This window comes from Trematomus bernacchii, unplaced genomic scaffold (assembly GCF_902827165.1).
Source record: "Trematomus bernacchii unplaced genomic scaffold, fTreBer1.1, whole genome shotgun sequence".
Lineage (NCBI taxonomy): Eukaryota > Metazoa > Chordata > Actinopteri > Perciformes > Nototheniidae > Trematomus > Trematomus bernacchii.
In genome coordinates this window covers 17,728,429-17,753,474 of record NW_022987739.1, presented here as the reverse complement: position 1 = coordinate 17,753,474, position 25,046 = coordinate 17,728,429, and the positions used below count along the sequence as shown (strand labels likewise).

At 40.4% G+C, this 25,046-nt stretch overlaps 3 protein-coding genes across 5 annotated transcripts in view; 1 reads left to right on the top strand and 2 right to left on the bottom strand.

Annotated features, from left to right (window-relative positions):
* The window catches only part of atp11b (ATPase phospholipid transporting 11B (putative)), a 49,591-nt gene extending 47,796 nt beyond the window's left edge, over positions 1 to 1,795 (top strand). The window contains exon 30 of the mRNA XM_034147627.1: positions 1,659 to 1,795. Within this exon, the coding sequence (XP_034003518.1) occupies positions 1,659 to 1,740 (82 nt within the window). The 3' untranslated portion in view covers positions 1,741 to 1,795. The remainder of the gene's footprint in view (positions 1 to 1,658) is intronic.
* Positions 1,796 to 6,662: 4,867 nt separating this feature from the next.
* mccc1 (methylcrotonoyl-CoA carboxylase 1 (alpha)) lies at positions 6,663 to 18,359 on the bottom strand. 3 transcript variants are annotated; one of them, XM_034147626.1, is made up of 20 exons: positions 18,335 to 18,359; positions 18,050 to 18,156; positions 17,437 to 17,480; positions 16,608 to 16,747; positions 16,394 to 16,489; positions 16,127 to 16,248; positions 15,655 to 15,802; positions 15,437 to 15,558; positions 15,200 to 15,311; positions 14,430 to 14,511; positions 14,203 to 14,330; positions 13,902 to 14,085; positions 13,540 to 13,649; positions 12,619 to 12,835; positions 12,442 to 12,528; positions 9,669 to 9,718; positions 9,004 to 9,141; positions 8,395 to 8,502; positions 7,850 to 7,921; positions 6,663 to 7,753 (listed from the first exon to the last, which is right to left on the bottom strand). In XM_034147626.1, the coding sequence occupies exons 2-20, from the start codon at positions 18,103 to 18,105 to the stop codon at positions 7,622 to 7,624; spliced, it is 2,148 nt and encodes a 715-aa protein (XP_034003517.1). In that variant the 5' UTR covers positions 18,106 to 18,156; positions 18,335 to 18,359; the 3' UTR covers positions 6,663 to 7,621. The 3 variants fall into 3 exon arrangements, with proteins under 3 accessions (XP_034003517.1, XP_034003515.1, XP_034003516.1); XM_034147624.1 differs by having other exon boundaries at positions 18,264 to 18,341; XM_034147625.1 differs by lacking the exon at positions 18,335 to 18,359 and adding an exon at positions 18,246 to 18,269.
* Positions 18,360 to 19,750: 1,391 nt separating this feature from the next.
* Positions 19,751 to 24,735, bottom strand: LOC117495979 (lysosome-associated membrane glycoprotein 3). The gene is made up of 7 exons (XM_034147623.1): positions 24,581 to 24,735; positions 23,514 to 23,612; positions 22,178 to 22,248; positions 21,710 to 21,835; positions 21,072 to 21,144; positions 20,788 to 20,958; positions 19,751 to 20,056 (listed from the first exon to the last, which is right to left on the bottom strand). The coding sequence occupies exons 1-7, from the start codon at positions 24,636 to 24,638 to the stop codon at positions 19,917 to 19,919; spliced, it is 738 nt and encodes a 245-aa protein (XP_034003514.1). The 5' UTR covers positions 24,639 to 24,735; the 3' UTR covers positions 19,751 to 19,916.
* Positions 24,736 to 25,046: the final 311 nt, after the last annotated feature.

Below are 25,046 nucleotides of genomic sequence, written 5' to 3'. Positions count from 1 at the left end.
CACTGGCTGAACTCCAAAAGTGTTTTTTGTGCTTTGTTCAGCCGTAACCCGGGGAACAAAGATGCTTTCAGCCCCGAGATGTTTGAGGTTGACCTGGTAGAAAGAGAGCTGGTGATGTAGCACGTGGGGAGAGCCTCCAGTCAGAGCACCATTTGAGTCATCGGGCCTATTTAAAGTCCCTGGGTGGCCCCGTTTCCCAGGTCTTAAAACGGTTGTCTTCATCTCACAGAGCGGCGGTAAATGAAAGGTCATGAGAATGTATTAACGTTAAGCAGCTGACATTTAGAAATCAAGAAATATCTGAAGATGTGGATGGACAGGTGCAGTTCTCCTCTCGTTGTATGTTCAGCTACACATCTATTCAGGCGTTTCAGGCGTTTCAGTCATGTGGAGATCAGGTGTAGCGGCCTGTGTTGAAGCTCCGCCTCTCTGCTGCTTTAGGGGAGACGCTCTGATCAGTGACCCCGGCCCTCTCTGATGTGAGTCAGCACGCTGGGGGTGGGTTGGTTGTGACCTTTACGATTCATATAGTGGCAAGCTGTGACTCTCATGTTGGATTTTCTCTTCTCGTCCAGCCCGAGGGTTTAGCGGGGGAAATGTTTTGATCGCCCTAGAAATGGATGAGTTTGTGTGCATTTTCCAAAGAAGATCCAGCTTGCTAAGCTAATAACAGAAAGTACTTATATATACATTATAATACATGATATCATAGATTTTGTACTAAATGCATATATGTTTAATATTGTGCGAGAGAAAGTCTGATTCGTATTTTTCTAGTCGATACCCGACTGAGCTCACAGTATTGTGTATTTGACCTGCAGAGAATCAGATGTTAGCCCAGTTTATCATGAGAGTGGACATGTGAGGAAAGTATGTTGTTGATGCTTTAAATTCATTTCTTTAATTTATATTTATGATGATTGGGATGATTTTTATCCATGAGTAGCTCAAGTCTCGCCTCAACAGGTTTCCAAATGCACAGCACAGAGAAATTACATTTTTCTGTGCAGCAATGAACCCTAACCCTCATTTGTTTTAATTTGGAGGCATAAAGGTTATACGGGATAATTAGTTGTCTGAACAACTTCATCAAAACTGAACTTTTGTAGTGACCTGGAATGTTTTCTATGTTCCTTTATTGCTGTTTAAATAATGTCATAATGAACGGCATTAGCAGTGCAATGCCAACGTATCAATGTTCCTTCCTCATAGTGAATGAATAGCTATTATTCTGTCATATTACAATGGACTTTATATCTGTACGTTCTTTTGATTAAGTTATATTTTAACACACCTAATCTGGTTCCAATCCTCTGCAAACCAATGAGTAAAGCGCAACGGGACGCAACAGAAATATTCCACATCCCTCATACAAAATACATCTTTACATGTAATGATCTGAAACACTTTGTTATCCTTAGACCTTAATAAGCGTGAGAAAATGAGGCGAGACTTAAGACACTCCTCACTAACGCCATCCCACCCATTACTAACTCTCCATCCCTCAGACTTTCTGCTTCTTCTCGCCTGCTTGTGTAGAATAGAATCCCAAACCTTCAGGAATCAGTGTGTTATCTCCCCCTGCCCCGCCCACACACACACACACACACACACACTCTCTCTCTCTCCTAACCCTCACTCACTGCTGCCTGTTTCAGGTCTTGGAGCGACACGGAGAACTTCGGCTCCAGCGACCGCAGCATCCTGACGCTGTCGCCCATCGAGGTCACCCACTGCTGACCCCCGGGGGGGGGCTGTCAGTGACACACAGAGCTTGGGCTGGGGCTGGGGGGGGGGGGGGGGGGGGGGCGGCTCCTTTTTATGCGAACCCCTTACCCTGCAACCATTTCATAAAGCTTCTCCAGTTTAAGATCAATGCTGGACGCATCGCGGTGAAACCAAAGGGCTTCAGCTTGTAGTAGCTTAATACCTGAACTCTAGAAAGGTTGAGAAGGACGTCAGATGGAAGCTTCTCCAGTAGGAAGATCATTCAGCGTTTGAGCGGCAACCGTTATCAGATTCCTGCTGCTTATAGGGTCCTTCAACATGATCTGAAACACCTTACTTAAAGTAAAGACATCTCTACTTTCAGATCAGTTACATAACTCTCATGGGGCTATTTATTCTCAGCAGTCTTACGTACTTTGTAGACTCAAAAGATTTCTGGAGATCTGGACTTTTGCTAGCTAACGTCAGGCGGTAGCTAAGGACTTTATCCTGGTTTGGACATGCTAAATAAACCCAAGACAGGGGCGTATAGAAACCAGCCGCCACAATCGAACATATACTAGCAGCTCGTGTTGCTTCCTGTTTGAGCTGCACCTTGGACCCTCCCCCAGATGGAAAGGGACAAAGCTTCCCAGTCGTGTAGCTTTCTGTTTTATCCAGACAGATCTCCTGTAATACTGTACGAGGAGATTCATCTCTACCAAAGACCAAAGGACTGGAGTGTGAAAGAAAAAGTGTTTATTTTTGTGCCTGATTGTACGGAAGCTTATATCGTTGTTAGGAAGACTGTTGTTATTGTGCTGCTTCCCCCCCCCCCCCCCCCCCCCCCCCCCGCTGCATTGCAGCAGGCGGCTGGGGTCTGTTTAAAAAGCCATATATTTTCAAGAAGTTATATTCTATGTAGATTCTAAAGAGGTACTGCAGATAGAAGCTGTGTTCCCAGATGTGTTCCCCCAGAATGCCTTTTCTCGCGGTTAGAAAAGGCATCTGAGCGGTTGAAGAACGTGATGCTCAGGGAATATTTTGAGTCAAAAAGGATCCATTTCTCCCTCTAGAGTTGCCTGAAAATATTCCCTGAGCATCGGATCACTTTTTATTTCAGCGAGACAGAAACGGCTGCTCGACCCAGACAGAAGAATGTCTCTACGTTTTAGAGGAATAGCTATATCAGATCAATATGATTCAGCTTCTACAGAGATGAGAAGAGAAGCAGAGCGTTTGCACGAATCACATATCAAAAATCACCTTGTGTTGTTTCTCAAATCATCGCGCACCATCTGAATCATTTTTTTGCCGTTACGTTGATGAAGTGTGTGAATGTGTGTGTTGGTGTGTTTCGATGCCGGGTGAAGTAAGGACGGTACGTAGCCTTGTTGTCAGCTCTCTATTGGACCTCAGCACATGTAGCCAGCAGGTCAAAGGTCAAACCTTTCTCTTTGATGAATGATTTGACCTCTTCTTCCATAAAAAGGGGATGTTCAGTTGACTCCAGAAGTGAAATGTAGAAATGTTTCAAGACAACCGTTTTAAACTTGACACGACCAGTACACACCGCAGAGTCATAGGATGTTTCTGTTGCTACGGTTACTGTTCAAAGAAAGTAAATATCATTTTTGTCAGTCAATATCTTTGAAGTTTATTTCCATATGGTACACTTTGTTTGACGCGTACCTGTTATATCATTTCTGTTCCTACAGGTGCACCTGACAATGAAAGTGTCTATTTATTATTTTCGCGGTACTCTTTTCTCCTTCCTGTGTTTTTGTTTTTCTCTCATATCAATATGTAATGTGTGTTCTGTGCATGGCCTGAATGCAGCAACTTTCCCACAGTGTCTCACATGATCTATGTGTTGTTTGATCTGAAAGGCCATTCTGAAGTAAACAGGAAGTTAGTTATATTCAATGATATGAAAGAGCAAAACAAAACTTGGAAACTTTAAGTTACATTACTCAGAAACCTGTTTTATTTCCTTTTCTTCAACATATCCGTTCATATCTGCTATTAAAATGTCTAACTGGATAAAACTATGATACCTGTAATCTGTGCCTGGATTAGGACAAATACATGTCTCTGCTGCAATGTCACACATAAAGGTCTGTTTCCTTATAGGAGCACTATTCTCTGAATTCTAAGAAAATACAATGCTATTGAGTTGCATTGTGGGTATTGTTTGAACGTAGGGGAACATGTAGGTTTAATTTAGATAGACAAATACAAGGGATTGAAATCAGGATGTATCTTGGATCTGCTGAGTTAACCCCCATTGTTGTTTCTGTATGCGAGTCAAATACTAAATCCAGAAGCACCCCTTAGATACCTTTTCAAATACTTTTTCAAAAAGAAAGTAGAAAAAGGTCTACTTTCTTCCTGACAGAAAACCAAAAGTGTGAGGGAAGACGAGTCCTGCCTGCCACAGACAGCTCTGATGCCCCCTTGTGCTCTACTCCTGATAGAAGTTATTCTAAATATGATAATTCAATCTATAATCCTATAACAAATAAGCAACAATAAGTTATTAGCAAATAATGCTTCCCTAAAGATTTTTTTTTAAAAAACCACCAGAAATGAATGATGGAGAGGGTTTTTATTAATAAACACTTTAATTACAGAATGTCCTTTCTCTAAAGTAAAATACAATGTAATAAAACCAAGCAATAAAACCCCCGTATTGTGAAAAGACCCATTATGAAGTTACATTTAATAATACAATTATTTTTCAAAATATATATGTATATGTGTATCCATACAGATTCCTTTAATTACATGTCATTGATATTGGCACTATACATCTATGCTTCTGTTAATGCAGAAAAAAGATAGTGTCTTTTTTAAAGATCGTCTTGACATTAAACACAACCTGATTCTCCAAAGCGTCAAAGCACTGATGTCATCGAAGCTTCATCACAAGGAGACGCCGTGTTTGGATACGAGGCCTCCGGGGTATTTCTAAGAGCAGGGGATTACCCGGACACATAATTCAAAAGTTGTCATTTAATATTTGATCGAGTCTGACTGCAGATGGTGATCAGGTCATCCATCAGAAGCACCTTCTAGGTTTAATTAGGTATCTTATCAAGAGCGGTTCATCTTCTGTCTAAAACCAAATCCTCCTGCTTCAGAACACATTGGCTTTGTATCGTAGGAGTAAAGAACAAATGAACATAGAAATCTGTCTGGTTAGTCTTATTACATCCAATCTACACAATCATGTAGAGATCCTATTGAATATATAGTCATTGTTAACATAAACAGTACGAAGGCTCTAACTTTAACGATAATGTTCGGACATTTTGAACTAAGAAGTTGCCGTCAGTGCGGAGATGCTTTGGAAGACTGCAGACTTAAATCAAATAAAGTTTCCACAATTGGATAAGCTTAAAAGAGGAATCTAAATTAAAATGTCAATCGATCCATTCTGTGCTGCAGAAGGTCATGTGACTCAGCTTCAGGCAGAACACCATGTTTCCTCTGTGCTCTCATTGGTCAGCCATGCTGCACCGGACGGTTTGATGAAGCTCCATCATCTTCATCTTCTTCTGTTTATGTGTCGCTGTGTGTCCTTCCTCCTCCTGTCTGTAAATCTGTCGTATAGCTCATGTTTATGAAGATGCGGTTCTATTTACGAAATAAATACATTTTTAAGAAACACTTCTGTGGTGTGCGACTGTTCTTTTTAAATGTTTTTAAAAAAAGTAATGGAATAGTATGTTGTAGTATTTCAAATAAGGTCAGGGAGGCTGTGGCGCAGTGGAATAGTGCGTTGGTGTTTGGATCAGGGGAGCACTGGTTCAAACCCCACTGCAGTCAGCATGTTGTTGTGTCCCTGAGACACTTCAACCCAAATTGCTCCTGTGGGGATTGCCCACAGTGTTGAGTATGTAAGTCGCTTTGGATAAAAGCGTCTAACAAGTAACATGTCATGTAAAGTCTGAATATAGTGCCATATAAAAAGTAATGAAAAAGTTATAGTATAGTATGCCATAAATGTAAAATGAAATGTATTAAAAAGATAATACCATTTCATAAAGAATTTCTTAGTATTGTATGCACTAAAGTAAAAGTCAAAAATAATATTTTAGAATAGTACATCCAAAAATGTCATACTACACTATGTTTTAAGAAATTCAATTATATTTCAAAGGATATCATTGGCATTCAAAAGTGATACTACAGTATTCCATAAAATGATCATTAAAAATAACATAGTATAGGAAAAAACTAAAATGTAGTATAGCATGTCATAAAAACATGTCCGAAAAAGTCATAAAATAATATGGCATAAATAAATGTCATAGTATAATGCCATAGAAATTGCATAAAAGTTTAAAGGTTAAAGTTATATCATGGTTTTTTGTGACAGTTGTATAGTACGTCTTACAATACATTACGTCACCCTATTTATGCTCTAAAAGTGTGCCATAAAATCATACAAATCAAAATGTAATAGAATATAAGATAAGAGTAGTCATATAAAAAAAATATTATTTTGTATGCCATAAAAATAATGTTAAAAATAGTCTGCCATAAAATGTTAACGTGTAGTCTGTAGGTCTTGACGCCATATTAGGGTCTGCAATAAAACGTCATAATATAGTTTGCCTTAATTAAGTATGCCATCAAATGTCATATCACTTGTTTTAGGACTTGTACTCATACCATTAAAATGTCATAGTATAGTACCGGTATATCTTTTAAAAACATTTCTTTAAAACATCATATTATAGGAGGTCATCAAAATGTCAGATAAAATGTTCTAGTATGTAATAAAAACAGGATGTAATGGTTTGTCATAAACAACGTATTGGGGGAATGAACCACCTGACTCAAGGCGTGGTAAAGCTCAATACATGACAAAAGGATTAAGAGGAGAGGGAAATGTGTTAAACTAAGCAACACACCTTCAAACACAACAAGAATGACTTGACGCTGTGCATACTTTAGAAACATTTTTATTACAGTATTTTCAATACAATATTTTCTAGTCATCGGTCACATCTGCAAAATTAACACAAGTGATCATCAGGTTAAATCTACAAGGCCTCATAACACAAGTTAGTAAAAAGAGAGCGACCAGTGGAAACACAGAAACCTTCTGTCCGTGACCCACAGGTCATACTTTACAGGGCATCATCAAACTAGGTCTCAGAAGATGGGAATCTCTTCATCATTTGGGAGCGTTGTTCTACCTTTCTCTTTTTGCCAGGCTACAATCTCATCAACAACAACAGGGGCTGAGCAGATCTGTTTTATTTTTAATAATAATCACACTTTCAGGGGAAAAATGATGAAGAGTTGGGAGTCAGTCTGGAAGCACAATTGAACAGTTTGCACTAATTCTGAAAGAACGGTTTCTGATTTCACACGTCATCAGATTTGCTTACACACAAGTGTTTAATATCGTCACCTTGTAAAGATCAAGAAGTACTCACTGTCCTGAACAAGATAATAAACAACTTAACTAACATCACTGACAGAAACAAAGAGGACACATGGGAAAAAGGCAAACACAGTTGCCAGAGCTTCATTGATTCAAGAATATAAACACACAAGAAAGAGAAATCAAAAAAATCCTGCAATCAAAATAAAAGTGCTATTCTAAAGTGTGTAAGGCAGCTGAGAGACTGATGTGGTGTTTACTGAGCAGCTGACACACAAGTCAAGCCCAAAAACATTTTAGGTGACTTTACCAGCTTCTACCCTTCCCATAGGAGTGTTGGGTCCCTAGGGTTTTTTGTCTAATCCAGACTCACTCCAGATTCAGATCCTGTCTCATCTTCAGAACACCAACCATTTCCAGACTCCCTCCCCCTGCAGCTGTCTCACTAACTAGCTCCGCCTCCCTGCCACCTTTCAGTGTGTGTTTAGGGCGTGGTTGTTTGTCTGAGTCTGTTTACTGGCTGCTCCCTTCCTCAACCTCCTCTTCCTCCTCCAGTTCGATCAGAGGAGCGTGCCGATTGGCCTGCGAGCCCTCGCTGAAGAAGACCCTCTTGATCACACCTGCCTTAGGGGCCCGGATCGTGTGCTGCGTAAACAGAAACAACTTTAGTACAAACGCAGCAGAGTGTGTGTTAAATGTGAAATGGTATTGTGTGTGTGTGTGTGTGTGTGTGTGTCTCACCTCCATCTTCATGGCGTTCATGACCATCAGTGCGTCTCCGACAGCCACCGTGTCCCCGGCCTTCACCATCACCTGAACACAGCACAGAGTTGTTTTGGACAGAGGACACTCACTCCAGAGGATACATATGTTGTTCAAGGATAATGAGGAACTAATGTCCGGCTTTATTACTTCCTGCTGGAATGATCAATTCAAATGTAACGGCCAGGTCTACTTTGACTGCCATCATTTTGAGCAGCTGAATAACTCAGTCTGCTCTCTCCTTCAGTTTATTAAACTGGCTGCCGGTTCATTTCAGGTAAACAATAAAACTCTGAGGTGTCCCCATAAAGAAAGTGTAAGGATGAAGAAAATTGCATTTATTTCCCAGGTTGACTTGTTTTTGATCAGAAGGAGTGTATTACAGTGCTTATACAAACAACAACAAGGTGTGTTATAATCGTTATTTATTCTATTTTGCAATTGCCATTTGAGAAGAAGCAGAAGAAGAAGAGAAGACTGAGCAGCTACAGCTAATTATAACATTTAAAAAAGTGTATCCTCACCTTCTCTATGGTCCCGGTCATGGGGGCCACCGCTCCGCCCTGGGCCCCCGCCCCGCTCACAGCAGCCAGGTACTTTGGGACAGGCACGGACACCTGGGAGCTGCCCTCCTGCAGAGAGGAGTTAGAACATCTCTTATTTGGGGAACTGACCCTGCAGTAAATCAACTGTAAACAGGGCAAGCTATCTAATGAACAAATACACGTTTTAAATAGATTTATGAGTGAGAAACAATATTTCTTAAAAGAGAAAAATGATGAATTGTTTCATCTTATGTGTTGCTACATTTACTTTAAGGGTTCTGTTTAGTTATCAGGCAAATCAAACTACTTAATGATGGTTTCCAGGATAATGAGACAACCGTTTTTCACCTTTTTCTGCATTTAATGGACAAAAAATGTAATTCCTGAACTAAATAATAGGCAGATTAATCGATATAACAAACTTGTATAAGAACAATTTGAATCAAAAACAGATAGCACATTTTAAGCATTAACAGACATGAGTAATGCTTCACTGACTTTAGAAATATATACAAACGTGCATGTAAATATATAATAAGTAGAATAATGTGCATTAAGGTGACTCCAGTTAGTGTTGGCAGGACGTACCGTGGAGAACAGATGCACCGTGCCGTCCAGGATCACCAGTTTGGGACGAGACTTCACGCCGTTGACAGAGCAGTGGAGGAACGACGCTCCACCTTCCAGCTCCACCTCCCCGGTCACATGGTACACCTCCTCGCCAAGCTGAAGGATTAAATATGTTAACATCACATGAATGTTGAAAAACATGACATGCAGTTAATGCAAGTGATTTGCTGTTGATTCACCCAACTCTTTACCTTGTTTTTCTTAACCACAGTGGTTTTATGATTTAAACTCAAAAGTCCAGTTTCTTTCTGGATTTTGTAAGAGCATCTCACAGCCATCATTAGTGAGAGGAGTTCAGGTACTGAGTTTCCTGATAAAGATCATTTTCAGATTGGATTCAAAGGTCCAGACAAAGCTAATTAGTTGCCCTTGATTCAGAGGATTCGGTCCTCCTGACGTCCATCACTCATGCTCAACATTCAAATGAAAAAACGTTGAATTAAAGGAAAGTAAATCAAACTCATCATAACCGTGTGAGCTCCAGCTAGTATGTCATAATACCAAAAGGTGAACTGCCACTTTGATAAAAAAAACTATCTTGGTGCATTAATGAGAAAAAAATAAAAACCTAAACATGATAAGAGTGATTTATGATTTGAGATACAGGACACGCTCTAGCTCACCTGCATTGTGTAGCTGCCATCTTTGCAGTACCCAACAATCACCTCCACTTCTAAAGGACAACAAAAACAAGAAGAAAAGTTTGGTAAAACAAGTTTGAGAGGAGGAAAGTCATTTAAGGGGGCCTCTAGCTAACCATCATCATCATCACTGATTTACATTTGGCCTTTTGCAGTGACATTTATAACAGGAACCCTGAATAATGAATACGAGTTCATTACCAAACTGCCAGAGAAGATCAGCTCTGCACTTCATTATTCAAACAGTCATGAAACAGTGATGAGTCTACCTGCTTTACTCATCTGCCTGTAAAAAAGGCACTCGCAACATTTCCAACTTAAAGTTAAAGTAACTTATTTAAATCGCTTTGTGTCTAAAAGAAATGACAGTTAGAAAATAAAGTGTAGTAATCATGCCATGAAAGCGCTGGAGTCCATAGAAAACACTATTTAAAAAAAAATGTAATTCATACATTTGAGTATTTGCTCTTTTCCTTTGCCATAATAAATTCAATATATTTGGCATTGGTCTGTTGATGGGACCAAAAAAGGATGTTTTTAGGAAATGTTATTGTCTAATGCAGGGGTGGGCAATTATTTTTTACAAGGGGCCACTTCAGAAACTCGAGCTGTGTTGGGGGGCCGAATCAAAAATAAGTTGAACTTAATTCTGCTCAATATACCAATACTGAAAAGATGTTTTACAGTATGTTAAAGATAAGAAATGAATCAGCTTTATACAAAAAGAAATGAGTGCTTTTGAGTTTTGTTTTTTAGTTCATTTGACTTGTTCAGTGAGAAAAATCCAGTCTGTCTTGGGCTTGAACAAGTGCACGGAAATCTGGTTCAATGTCTGAGGTGGATATGCGAAGGACAGCTGAGAGGTGATCATCAGTGATAGAGGATCTGTATCTGGATTTGTTGAACTTCATCACTGAGAATGTCTGTTCACATATGTAGGTAGATCCAAAGAGGACCCTCATCTTCTGAGCACGTCTCCTGATGTGTGGAAAGTTCTCCTCTTTCAGGGAAGAGTAAAACTCAGGCAGTGAGACTGACCTAAAGTGCTCTGACAGAAGTGTGTCAGACTGCAGGTCAATGAGTTCAAGCTGAACATCACTGGGTGCATCATCCACATGGCATGTAAATGGGGAAAAGATCATGTTCATTTCATTCTCAACTGTTTTGAAGTCTTTAAATCGCCTTGAAAACTCACCATGCAGTGCTTCTAACATGGATGAGTACCTCTGGAGGTGATCAGCTGATGGTGTGGCTTCCTTCAGTGTTGGCAAGTGCGTGAGAATGTTGTCCTCCATTTGGCTTGAGAGAAGCTGCAGCTTTCTCATGAAAGCCTTCACTGCACTGTACATGTCATGCACAAAAAGGCCCTTGCCTTGCAGTTTGACATTTAGTTCACTCATTAGTGCAGTCACATCTACAGCAAAACCAAGGTCTGCCATCCAGTCTGCATCTGAAAGCTGTGGGATGTCGTTTCCTTTCTTCACACAGAAGTCTTGAATCTCTTCTCTCAGGTCCCATACTCTTTTCAGCACTTTGCCCAGGCTGAGCCACCTGACAGCTGCATGGTAGGGTATGTCACGATGTTCAGTCTCACTTTCCTCCAAAAGTGCAACAAACTGTCTGTGATTCAATGCTCTTGCCCTGATGAAGTTAACTATTTTAGTTACACCATCAACAACATGGTTAATTTTTAACACTGACTTACACAACACTTCCTGATGTATAATACAATGCAAAAATACCTATTTCTGCTCAGGGTTAATTTCTGTCACTTTATCCTGCATTCTCTTCAATAGTCCAACATTTTTCCCTGTCAGATTTGGACAACCATCCGTTGTCATCCGCCTGCCAGCCTGTCCCATTTCAGTCCCAACTTTTCCACACATGCATTTACCTCCGTGAACAAATCACTCGCTGTTGTTGTCCCTTTCATTGACTGCATGGCTGCCAGCTCCTCCGTGATTTTGAAGTCTGTAGTTATCCCACGTAGGAAGATGAGTAGCTGGGCAGTGTCACGTACATCGCAGCTCTCATCCAAAGCCAAGGAAAAAAAGTCAAAGTTGACCGCTCTGTTCTGCAGCTGAAGCTCCAGATTTCCCGCGATGTCTTCAATTCTCCAGTGCGTCGGGAGAGCGGCACTTTCTCAAATGCCTCCTTTTTCAGTATCGATCTTTCTTTTTTTTCCCTTAGCGGACATTTCGAGGACTAGCCGGCCAGCATCACTCGTAGCTGTTCACGGCATAAGCGTTTACGTAAATAAATTAAAAAAACAGCAGCGCCCTTTTCAAAATAAAAGCAACACAGTTAGAAAAGTATTTACGCCATGCAAGCAATACAGCTGTGTTGCTTTTATTTTGAAAAGGTTGCTGTTTTTTTTCATTATGTTATAATTTATTATCAACCTCACACGGGCCGGCCAAGGCCGGCCAACGGGCCGGATGTGGCCCGCGGGCCGGATGTGGCCCGCGGGCCGTAAAATGCCCACCCCTGGAATGTATAACAAAGATAGTTGATCATAACAAATATTTATTGAACAAATATTTGAATTGACAAATATTTGAATTGACTCTGGTCGGATGCTGCTAACCAAAGTCAGTAGTGCATTTAGTGGAGAAATAGTAAATAATTCAAAATAAGTGACAAAGTCATATCACCTGGGATTCTAGTTGTCTTTCTTTTTCTTCTCCCATCCTCCCCTCCCTCTCTACTGTAACCACTAGGGGGCAGTAAAGCCCACCATAGCCCTCTGACTTACTTTTGTCTCCCAGCTGGAGCGTCATGTTTCTGTTATACTGAATGTTGCTTCTCCAGCCACTGCTGGATCCGAACGGGGAGAAGGGGTCTGAAAAAAACCCAAATCACGTCATTGCACCATTTATATAAATGTTCAAATCAAACGTGGCAGATATGCGTTGTGGTGTTCTCCGCTCACCATTGGAGGCCTGTACAAACTCCTGTGTGTGTCTCCTCTCCTGCAGTACCAGGCCCAGGGCCGCCTGGCAGATGGTCTCCCCAGAGGGAGCCCTGGGAGCGGGGAAGAGGTCGGCGTAGTACTGAGGGATGAAGCTGGTCGTCACGTTTCCAGCCTCAAACTCAGGGTGGCCGGAAAGACTCAGCAAAAAGTCAATGTTAGTGTTCAGTCCCACGATCTGAGGACAGAGAGGAGGCAAAGACAGTTCAATCACAGAACCATGACTTATTTGTAGGCATTTTGCATTTATCTGTTGTAAAACTTTAATTAAATGCTTCATGCAGGGGCCTTAGATTTACTTAAAGGGCTCCTATTATGCAAAATACACTTTTTCATGTCTTTTATACATAAACATGTGTCCCCTCTGTGTAAAGAGATTCTGACAGTTTTTAGGAAAAACGAGTCGCTCACTTTCTGTCCTGATCCATTTATATAAAAACCTGTCTGAAAATTAGCTGATCAGATTTTGGCCACTTTATGATGTCATAACGATGTTTTGGCTTGTGTAACCATTAGCCAATCGCCAACCAAGGTAACACCCCCCCCCCCACCTTATCACCTGAATCTCCTCCTAGAGCACCATTTTAACCAAATATCTCGCAGAGGGGCGTGGCTCCTTATTTTCATCTAAAGTAACAGACAGAGAATCAGCACTTTTGAAACAGGGCTGAAACAGAGGGGATTATGGGATGCTACAATGCATGATCTGTTTGGTGTTTGGAGCCAAACACTTCAGAGACATGTTTTGTATATATATATCTGAGACCTATAATATATTGATGAAAAACAGTATAATAGGGGACCTTTAATACTGTATTTGTTTCACAGGTTTAGTTGCACGACATGCATAGCATCATCTGACGGCGTGTGTGTGTGTCTTACATTGTATTGGCGTAAGCAGTACCGCAGCTTCTTTAAAGCAGCAGAGCGGTCTTCCCCCCACACCACCAGCTTCGCAATCATCGGGTCATAATGTGGCGACACCTCGTCCCCTGAAAAACAAACACACTAGATAAAGGGGCAAAAAAAACTACTTTATTTGTCACTTATTCAGAATGATTTACTCTAACCCTAGCTCTTTTCCCTTGGTCTTTATAACCATGACCTTTGTTGTCTGTACGTTTAGACAATTCAGCTATTGTAATACCGTTAAATCAGGCAACGTCATAAGGACTCTGAATCCTGTTATATAAAGAATTGAAACCCTCAGTATAAAAACAACCAGTTAGATCTTGACTCCTCACCTTCCCTGACTCCAGTCTCTATGCGCGTGTGTTGGTCTGCTGCCGGGGTGGAGAGGTGCAGCAGAGGCCCCGCCCCTGGGAGGAAGTCGTTGTTGGGGTCCTCTGCGTAGATCCGAGCCTCAAAAGAGTGTCCCCTCAGAATGATGTCATCCTGGAGGAGAGGCAGGCGCTCCCCTGCTGCCACCTGGAGGAGATTTACACAGTGTTGGATGTGACTGAAAACATCATTCCTTCAGATAAAAAGAAAATGTTTGGAGCATATATTCCTCCCTCTTTCTTTGCCCTCTCCCTCCTGTCTCACCCTGAGCTGCCACTCCACCAGGTCGGTCCCAGTGATCATCTCAGAGACGGGGTGCTCCACCTGCAGCCTGGTGTTCATCTCCATGAAGTAAAAGTTGTGCTGGGCGTCCATTATAAACTCCACCGTCCCTACACAGGAAGACAAACAATACGATGTTGATATGCCGTGTGTTGGGGGTGAGGGGCTGTGGGGAGGGGCTGTGGGGGAGGTGTGTGCAGGGGTCTCACCTGCCCCTACGTAGTTGACAGCCTTGGCCGCTTTAACTGCTGCCTCTCCAAGTTTCCTCCGAACCTCAGGACTAATGTCAGGCTGAAGACAAAACAAGGAAAAGAAAATACATTAAAACATTCAATAGACACAAATATATTCCAGTCATCATATCTGTTTAAAACTATGGATAGATGAGAGAGGTTTACACTATAGCTTTTTATAGTCTTTTTGAAACAAGTGCAGCAGTAACCTCCATAAACCTAGCTCACTAACATATTAAAAGAAATTCACAGACATGTGTCCTCTACCAAGAAAGAAAGAAGAGTAGTAGATTTCATATTTCTTGTATAAGTGTACATATATAATTTTGTTTATCTGTGTGCGTATTTAATTACGGATTTATATTTTTTTCTTTATCCTGCAACTGGATGACTAACGGGAGGGCTACCTCTGTATAAACTGGGCTTTCTGCTCTCCCGCTTCTACTCATTGTGTTTGTTTGTCGGATGTATAAATTGTCTGAAATAGTAGAATAAATAATAAAAAAGACACTTAATTTTAACCAACATATTTAATGACTTCATACTCTTTGGAATAGCAGAACCACTTCCTCTAATCCAACAATAAGACCAGGGGATTATTCCCGGAACATATCCTAAACCTCGAGTCAGGTTCTCTTTGGCTAATTGTAGCAAATCCACATTCAAAAGAGATATGCCTGTCCGTGTTAAAATGAAATTTAATTTATGTATGAGCTCCCTCCTGAGTCAGTATTGATTTAGCTCACCCCCGGTGCCTCCTCTATGATCTTCTGATGTCTCCTCTGGACGCTGCAGTCTCTCTCAAACAGGTAGACAACGTTACCGTGCATGTCCCCGAAAACCTGCACCTCCACGTGTCTACAGGAGACAGACACATACATTCAATTATGAATTAATGTGTAAATAAGCATGGAAAGGTGGTCAAACTAGCACTAACTGATTGAGTAAAATGTATTATAGTTGTTATTAAATATAGCTTTTACCTGGGATCCTCTACAAATTTCTCAACCAGCATGACATCATCGTTGAAGGATTTTCTGGCTTCTCGTCTCGCCGACTCCAACTGTTCCAAGAATACCGAGTCCGACTGTGCGATACGCATCCCCTGAACACACACACACACACACACACACACACAGTTATTCTATGTTTCCTGAAGTTTCTTTGTCAAAGTTATTTAGGCTTTTTGGCATCCTCTGACCTTCCCTCCTCCTCCACGGACTGCTTTAATCATCACAGGGAATCCTATCTGGGCCGCCTCTGCTTGCAGTCTCTCATTTGATTGGTCCTCTCCATGGTAACCACCAATGATTGGCACCCCGGCAGCTGACATGATGTATTTGGATGTGCTAAAAAAGGAGAAAGCATTTAAAATGAGAAAAAGTGAACAATTATTGCTATAAGTGTCAAAGTCAATTTTACAACAGCAAATTATATTCCTAATTTATTCTATATTAATTATATTTATTTTCTTCGCCTAAAAGAGACTTTATAGTTTGTAGAGACACACCCTCTGTCTTTGGACCCTCAAAGCAGATCAAAAACCTCCACCCAAAAAATTGGGGAAGAAACTTTAGTAAGAGTAAATGATGCCTCCTTTTGATACCACAAATAATGAATCATTCTAAATAAATGTGGAAAATATATAAATGTACATATTTGGTGAGTGTTACCTTTTAATGCCCATGTCTCGGATGGCAGAGGAAGGTGGCCCAATAAATATGATGCCTTCCCGTTTGCACGCCTCCGCAAACTCTGTGTTTTCTGACAGGAAGCCATAGCCAGGGTGGACCGCCTGCACACACAAACACACATGTTTAACAACGTCAAAGTCCCTTGAGATTTCAACGGGAAATAAGACACGAAAGGACAGGTTGATACGACCTGAAAAGAATTATCTCCCATTTTATTTAAAATACTTCAAGTAGGGGGTTACTCACATGTGATCCAGACTTCTTTGCCACTTCCAAAACTTTCTCCATCGACAGGTAACTCTCCTGGGAGGGGGCGGGGCCGATATTATAGGCTTCATCTGCCTACAAAAAACAAAAACAAAGAAAAAATAAGAAAAAAAGACAACAAAGTCTGAGAAGCAGATTTGTACAAATTCTAAAGACACAGCTTTTGCAAGACTTAAGTCAGCCATCATCTCACCATGGCCACGTGCATGGAGTCTCTGTCTGCGTCACTGTACACAGCCACAGAGCGGACGCCCATCTTCTTGGCCGTGCGCATCACACGACACGCAATCTCTCCTCGATTGGCAATCAGCACCTTCTCTATCCTTCCCACCTCTGCAGAAAGACACTTTAACGATGAATAATGGTCTACAATTTTACTTTACAGCAGTCAACACCTCACTAACTCAAAACATTTTATAGGGCTTGCAGACACCACTGTCCAAGGTCTGAAGAAAACTAATTTGCTACATACTGATCAAACAAAACAAAACTGTGCTGTAAACAATTACAGCACAGTTTGATCCACAGTGCAAACCAGATATTACAAATACATCAATCGGCAACTTTTTGAATAATCAATGACTGGTTTTAGTCATTTGACAATAAAAACCCAATATCATCTATGCCATCAGCTTTTCAATGTTATCTTTCTGCTTTATAACACTACAATGATAATATATTTCAGCTGTGAACTGTTCAAACAAAACAGGCAATAACAAATTGAATTGTTGGGACTTGAATTGTTCTATATTTTCTTAAGTTTAATAGACTAAATTAAATTGTTAATTAAATAAGAGGCTGCAACAGTATCTTTTTTTACTTTAAATAAATAAACTCCCAGCAAAAGATACATAATGGCCATATATAATTGTGGTGTTTTAGTGCTTAACCTCAGACCATAACTCTGGCTCCCAGAGGGGAGAGCTAAAGTTTGAATACCAAAAACATAAACATCTCTTAAATTGCAACACGTCCCCAACTGAGCCATGATTGTTTATACATGTACATATGTCCTCACTCACCTCCTGAAACGAATCTCACGCCTCTTTTGGTCCATGACAATTTTCTGAGGAGAAAGATGACGACAACTTAATGCCATTCAAATCTCTGCATGGCTATAAAGTGCGGAGAAGATGCTAAATAGACAAAAAACTATTTAAAAAAAAAAGCACATACAGTTAAGAAAACTGTAGTCTTAATAAATAGGCTGAATGTGATACCTATAAAAGACTAATGTCACAGGTAGAAACAAAACAGTGTGCATGGTGTACAAGCAGCAACATTAGCCATGCTAGCTGGCAGTTTGCTACCTTTATTTAACCTTGCTCAGCTCTTATCTGTTTCATTAGCTCACATAATGGTAAAAAACCTATTCAACAACACGTTGAGGTTGACGGTAAAACAACGTCCTGTTGTCATGTCCAGCCATCACGAGCACCAGCGAATAATAAACAAAGTGATGCGTAGCAATGATAGCTGCACAAATGCATCCATGTTAGCTCAGACGTGGAATAGCATTGCAAACTTGAAAGCTAAAAAAAGGTCAAAAAGATTCTGGTTTGTGTAACACTACTTAAGAAGAGCAGACTGCTTTACGCAAAATCACAACTGACTGAATTGCTTAAATATACTCACTGTGTGAATATCCTCAGACCCTGCAGAGTTGGGAAACTCAGAATAACTGCAGCCATAGCTACCAGCTGCTGAGGTGATAGCTGCTAGCTAACTCACTAAATGACCAGCTGAGGAGGAAAAGGCGAAGTGTTATTATATTAAACAGTTCATACACAGTTTGGTTATGATTTCAAAGAAGCAAACTACTCAACCGAACCATGAATAATATTCCGACCTTTTAAATGTTACACTGGCACTTGTAAAAACAGCAATACACGTCTAAAAATCTGTACTATTATTTTTGACCTTTTAAAGGACTCGTAGTGACGCGGAGCCAATGAGAAAGAGGGATATGGAGGTGGGGAGGACGCTGCAGGGAGCACACAGCGCCAGCAGAGGGCAGCGTTTCTCTGTCACACAGGTAGAGAGAATCCCACTTATTATACATTTAAAACATATTTTATTTATAAAAACATGTATTCCTTGTAAATCAAAGGAAAATAGATGAAAGGTTCTAATTTTAACAAGTATTCTGGTAACACTACAATATTATGCAGTTATGTACAGTATTTCAATTGCTGTAAAAACGAAATATTTGTTTATTCAAAATACATTATTACCAATTAAAGCAACAACAAAAAAATGCGATGTTCATTTTCTAGTATCTCTGACATGTAGGTTAGCAAGCGTTGTTATGATTATTTACTTAATCATTAACAAGCTTGTGTCAATAAGGGCTCATCCCTTTTATCAATTAACTCTGGAATATGCCACACATATGAATATTACAACACACAGCTGTGAACAAAAGTTATCATTAAATACAGAATAAAAAGGAAAATAAATGTTAAACCCAATTGTGATGATTACAAATTATAATTGGAAAAAATAATTAAATAATAGTCAAAGAAATAAATTTAACAACATTGTCAAGATGTATAGGCATTAGACCGTTCTGCTTTAAAGGAGAGGTGTCATGGCCATTTCCACTGATCATAATTCCATTGTTGAGGTGTACTAGAATAGATTTATACTGTGCATTTTTCCAAACTCACATTGGTTTCTCATACAGCATCTCTGTAAACTACGTGTATTCACTGAGTTTCACTATCTGCCTTTAACGGCTCGTTGTAGCTCCAAAAGCTCCAGCCCCCACCCTCCCTGTGAGCACAGTGTGCTCTGATTGGTCGGGACGTTGTGAATCGCGCTGAGCTCCGTGGAGGTGCTGTTTCCTTGTTTAGGATACATAGCGAAACACAGCCAAACTCATCCTGAGCACACACAAACTCACATCCGAAGTAAAAACAATAAGTGTGGCTTGATATTGAGTAAGAAAAAGGTTGATAAACGCTGTGAGAATGGGTCTGCAGAGAGAATTTTGCCACGATCCCAACTGTCTGTTATCAGCCTGCAGCCAGGGAGGAGAAATCAACTGAGCTGCCTGCTCCCTGCACACAGATGTGTGTGTGAGGAAGTCCGTGGATCGGTCAATTTGGACCAATCAGCGGGGGCTTAACGTAACGGCTCCGCGGACGTAACGTAACGGCTCTTCAGGATTGGTCCATTTCGTTCCGGGTACCGCTTGACATCATGCCGTACCCGGAACGAAATGGAAGACTCAAATGGGCAGTGACGTATCTCCAACGAGGCGTTTTGGGGAGGTATTTTCTGTGTTAGAGTTTTACTCGCTACAGGGTGTACTTTGAGGGTTTTGACTCTGCACACCGTTTACATGCATAAAAACCTTCATAACACACAAGGGGACGGGTAATAACCGGAAAAGCATGACACCTCTCCTTTATGGAGAGCTAATTTGAGAACTTTTTGTGACAGTGTATGATGAAATAATATTGTAGATTAAGGTAATCTCCATCCAGTTGTCAGAAGTTCAGAGCCTGTCATATCCTTCTCTGTGGCGGTCTTTGATGAACAGGGAGGTCGTCACGGCGATGAGAAAAAGACCCACCACTGTGGCCCCGAGGATGATGGGGATAACTCGCTGGGTAAAGTCAGCCCAACACTCCACCTCTGAAACAACATGGAGAGCAAAATGAAAAAACAAATCAGTACCTTCATTTAGCCATATATAATCTGATCTGATGAATGACTTGCAGATATCACATACACATCAATCCCTTAGATCTAAAGCTGCAGTGCAGAGATTCACATTTATAACACGAACATTGTTTTCCATAATGATTAGATCAATAACACAGCAGCAATAAACCTGCTTTAGTTTCAGGATATTTACTGTTAACACAGTCCAATGGGACCAATTATCATTGTGTGTGATTCTCAAAAATCGAATGCTCAAAGCTCACATTATAGATCACATCTGTATCTGGAAAAACTCCCAGCTGTTATGCTAGATTGAGATTAATCACAGAATGAGGGAAAACTGAAGTGCTTTCAAAGCATGAACATAATGTGATACTGTACAACAGAAATAAGCCCAATTAGATTTTTAAATCCTTGGGCCTTTTTGAAAAAAATTGGTGCTCATGCTCATTTATCTGTCCATGTGTCTTCAAATTAGTTTGAACACAAGAGAGGAAGCAGACAATACCATATGGGGTAGTCAAGCGTGTATTTACTTTTATTCAACAATGTGAGTTTGTAATTGTCTTTTCACTATGATATTAATTACGGTTTTAGGACTAAATGTTGTTATAGTTCTATATCTACCAGCGCAGTATGAAACCAGATACTTTTTTATATAAAGGATATTTTCCCTTGTACCTAATGATCAACCCATTCACCTTTTCCGTAGTGTCCTTTGAGCAGAGTGAAGGCCTGTATCTGCAGAGGAACCAGCCGGATCCTCAGCTCCGGAGACGTCTGAAGCAGATTCTCAGATTTGCACTTGAAGCTCTGTCCATCAGCCGCTGCAAACAGCTTGTCATTCGTCAACACACCTGAGTAAGTCTTATCTGTGAGGAAAGGGTGTTAGACAGGGATGGTTATGTTCTCTGTGTGGGCAGGTTCAGAATCAGAAATACCAGCTAAATGTCATCTCTCTTTTTATCTCTTGATCTGGTCTTACTGGAACATCCTTGGCAGACAGGCAGAGGAGACACATGAGCGGTTAGATTGGAGACGTAGAAAATATTCCCTTTCTGGAGACAAAAACAAAAGAGATTGAAGCTGATCCAGTAATGCATGAATTCTGAAAACAATTTTTCTAATGAACATTACTTTATCTGTTGATGTGAATGTTTTGGATGTTCTGTGAAGCTGGAAGCGTCAATGATTCTATTAATCTTTTCTATGACAGAGTTTGGATGCAGAAACTATATTTTCTGAATTTGAAGATACACATAACACGTAACAAAGTTTTGTCTTCCTCATTTTACTATTGCTAATAGTTCCATAATCACTGCATTTATGAGGTGTTTTCTAAGGCATTAAAATTGACATGATGGTATGAAAAATTGACTAAACTAAACTTAAGTGCTCATAATAGATATAATGGAGTAAGAAATACAAGTTTTGCCTCTGAGATGTAGTGGTCTAGAAGTACAAGTTGCATAAAATCAACACTCAATTACAATTACCTCAAATGTGTATAGTACTTGAGTTTAAGTATAGTCAATTTACATTCCACCATTGCCTGCATATCTCCGGACAGTGGAAGAAAATGCACACTTTGAAGGAAAGTGGGATGTATGACATTTGGTGTACCTTTCTGAAGGTGAGCTGCAGACTGGCAGCATTGTCAGGCAGTGTGAGAGAGAGGACAGCAGCTTCTTCACCACAGGACCCCCCCATCCTGACCCTGGAGGGCTCCAGGTTGTAATACCAAGCCTTCTGAATGCACACAGGAGAGAAATATTACTTAGACAGTGTCAGATTTCATTGTCTCCTATCAGTCACCAGACAAGTACTCGAGCAAAAAAGAGTTTAGTTTAGTTTTAAATTATAATGTATCACCTCCACCAGAGCACACACGTCTTGTTATTTGTTTTTAAATAGATTGTTACGGACATTTTAGTTTTCTTTTGTTTGTACAGTGAAACAAACACTTCACGAAGACATGCAGAAATGAACATGCACGCTGTGCGAAATGTGCTGAAATACAAAAAAAAGGACAAAAATACACTGAGGAAAACACACACGCACGCATACACCCAAACACAAACACACACTAACCTTTTTTTCAATGACAATGTACTGTACTCCCATGGTGGCTTTTATGCAGGATTTGTCAAGCTTGTAGGTCTCTGTGCACAAACACACAGAAATATACATTAACACAGACAGCCAAAGGTCATTTAACTTGAATTAGAGACAATCTGTTTTCATTTTATTAATAACTTCTGGCTCCGTACAAAAGAGCCCCCAATGTTTTGACCTGAATTATTTGTTTTACTTTCCCTTTCAACTTTAAACCCAATTAGGTCTACATTTAAATGTAGGTACATTTGCTGTGGTGCAAATAATTTATGTTTTATCTCAAAGGGATTGGTGTGTACCCAGTGGCGTCGCCTGGCCTGGGCATCCGGGGCTTTAGCCCCGAATGTTTTTTCTGTAGCCCCGGACAATTCTCCCTCAATAATATAATACATTAACCGTGCTTTACGACCTCATCATGACACAAGAGAGGACGGCAGCACTGTAATTTCCCGTGTTCAGTGAATGCAACAGAGGCATGACACCAGACCAATCAGAGAGTTGCATGGAAATAAACGTGTGCTTGTGTCATTCAAGCTCGGCTCTGTGTGTGTGTGTGTGGCAATAGCGCATTTAGTGTGATAGAGAGAGAGAGAGGGAGGGAGGGACCGCATGGACCGTGTTGTTAGCATCTGGTTAGCTAGCTGCACTAACGGACATAAGGAGCTGTTTGTTCCACAACAAGCTGGAGGAGAGTCCTCTCCTCTCAGACTGAGAGACTAGCTAAAGGACTCTCTGTTTAGATAGTTAACTTTAGTCTAAGTTATCTCAGTGGGTCTCAAACGGTTTGGTCACAAATTATTCAAAAGATTATTTCCGCGGCACACCTTCATATGATCATTATAGTTATTAAAAAAAAGAGAATAAAGAAAAAACAGTTATGAAATACTATATGGCAGTAAAACAAGAATAGAGTTTAAAAGGGGAGTGATTAGTAAAATATCCATAAAGAAAAAGTACATCTGTTTACAGTTCTGTTTCATATGGGTGTTGAGAGAGGTATCCATAGATCTCTTCATTTTGCTCTCAAAGTGCACCAGATTGATGCATTTAACTTCAATATTTAAAAAAAAATCTTCCCGGGGGAGCATCCCCCCGGACCCCCCTTGAGGAGGTGAGCCCCCCACTCATAAATAGCACTTTACCCCTGCCTATATGCCGTGAGCTGATTATCGAGCCTTCATTGTAACAGTCGCGGGTGTACTGTGTGTGTGCGCGTGGGGAGTGTTGCAGTAAAAAATGCCACTGTAGTGCCGCCGCCACTGTGGGCTAAGCCCCGAATGTTTTCAGGTCCAGGCGACGCCCCTGTGTGTACCTATTGGAGGGGCGGTCTCGGTGGGCTGCAGCGCCGGCCTGTAGATGTGAGGCTCAGATGCAGGCTGGACAGAGCGCTCATTTTCCTGGAGCTGGACACCTGGGGGAGAAGAGACATGTCACTATCAACATCTGGTTATCTATTTGATGCATATTGCACACAGCAGACACATATTCAGTTATGTGCCAAGAAACCAGCCAGCACACGGACATGCTGGAATGCTGGGTATTTGTCCACGTTTGTTAACCTGCCAAAGCTCTAACAGAATCTTGGATTGGACATTTTTGCAGAAAGTCTAAATAGAATAGGAAAACAAGTACATTTTTGCCAGGCGTGTCCACTTTGCAACAAGTACATTTTACTTGGTAAATGACTTGGTTATGAAGTAAGAATGAGGCTGTCTTGACATTGGTTTATAGCAATAATTACAGTAATTGAACAATTACACATAATAACACATTGCATGAAAGCTGCTGCTGCAAACCTTGTTCTTAATGTTTTTATCTCAGTTTATTTTCATACCATCTGTATGCTTTTAACTGCAGATTAAGAAAGAAAGAAACTTAAATGTAGATGTCTGTTTGAGAGAGGAAACCAGAACATCCTCATTTATGACAAAGCACATTTACAAGTAGGTTTTCACAGGGAAGGCAACACAGCATTATGAAGATGACCATTGTATTTCAAATTAAGAAATATATCAGTTAGAATGTCTCAATCACATGTTCACACTCAAATAACAGTTTAATTTTGTTTTGAGGACAATCCCACAAATTGATCTATAAAATCTGACAAGATTCTAAATCTCAAACATGTGTTATACTTAAGTGGATTTGAGGTAAAAGAAAATCACAAAAAAATAAAATATCCTTTAGGTTATTGTTTTTAACTTTGCATGACCTTTTTTAAGTTTTATTTGAGTTTAGTTGTGTGGGCAATATGGATGTGAAAGCCCTCTCTGTTATCTGGAGGAAGCCTCCCCTAAATACTGCATTGAGTTGAGCAGTTGACCAGTCTGTGGAGAAGCCCATTATAAGGGTGTAATGAGATTAGAAAATCAAACTTACCTGCAATAATAGCCAGGATTATGAGACACCATCCACCTGTTTGAGCCTTTAGCATCATAGTTAACGGAAAACAACAGAAAGGAGAATAATGCAGCAGTGATGTGATGGGAGCCGTGTGAGTGCTTCAGTTGTGGTTTTGCTTGTAAATGTGAAATTGTCGACCACCTTGACACTCAAATGAGCCGTGCACAGGAAGTGCAGAGTCACAGGAGGCGGTGAGCTGACACCTCGGATGGAAACTTTATGATGGTAAAACTCTGTGAGTCAGAAGCATGTAGCTCTAACTTTATGTGCTAAATATGTCACCTTGGCAACATGTTGCTTTTGTTAGTGTCTTAGAAGTTGGGGACTTTGAGCATTAACAACAATATTTATATTTCTAAAGTTACAAAACTGCCTTTCATGTGTGACTGATGTTATATCTTAATATATCATTTAAGTGTGTTATCTAATTTAATTTATTTAA

What these genes read in the sequence shown, in the direction of transcription:
- mccc1 (XM_034147626.1), bottom strand. Translation starts at nt 18,105, where the DNA reads ATGGCTGCAGTTATTCTGAGTTTCCCAACTCTGCAGGGTCTGAGGATA. An exon ending in TCATAGAGGAGGCACCGGGG is followed by an intron (nt 14,512 to 15,199) that starts GTGAGCTAAATC and finishes TTTTGTCTTCAG; the next exon opens with CCTGACATTAGTCCTGAGGT. An exon ending in GTTTGTACAGGCCTCCAATG is followed by an intron (nt 12,529 to 12,618) that starts GTGAGCGGAGAA and finishes GGTTTTTTTCAG; the next exon opens with ACCCCTTCTCCCCGTTCGGA.
- LOC117495979 (XM_034147623.1), bottom strand. Translation starts at nt 24,638, where the DNA reads ATGATGCTAAAGGCTCAAACAGGTGGATGGTGTCTCATAATCCTGGCT. An exon ending in CGAGACCGCCCCTCCAATAG is followed by an intron (nt 22,249 to 23,513) that starts GTACACACAGGG and finishes GTTTGTGCACAG; the next exon opens with AGACCTACAAGCTTGACAAA. An exon ending in TGTCTGCCAAGGATGTTCCA is followed by an intron (nt 20,959 to 21,071) that starts GTAAGACCAGAT and finishes CTTTCCTCACAG; the next exon opens with ATAAGACTTACTCAGGTGTG.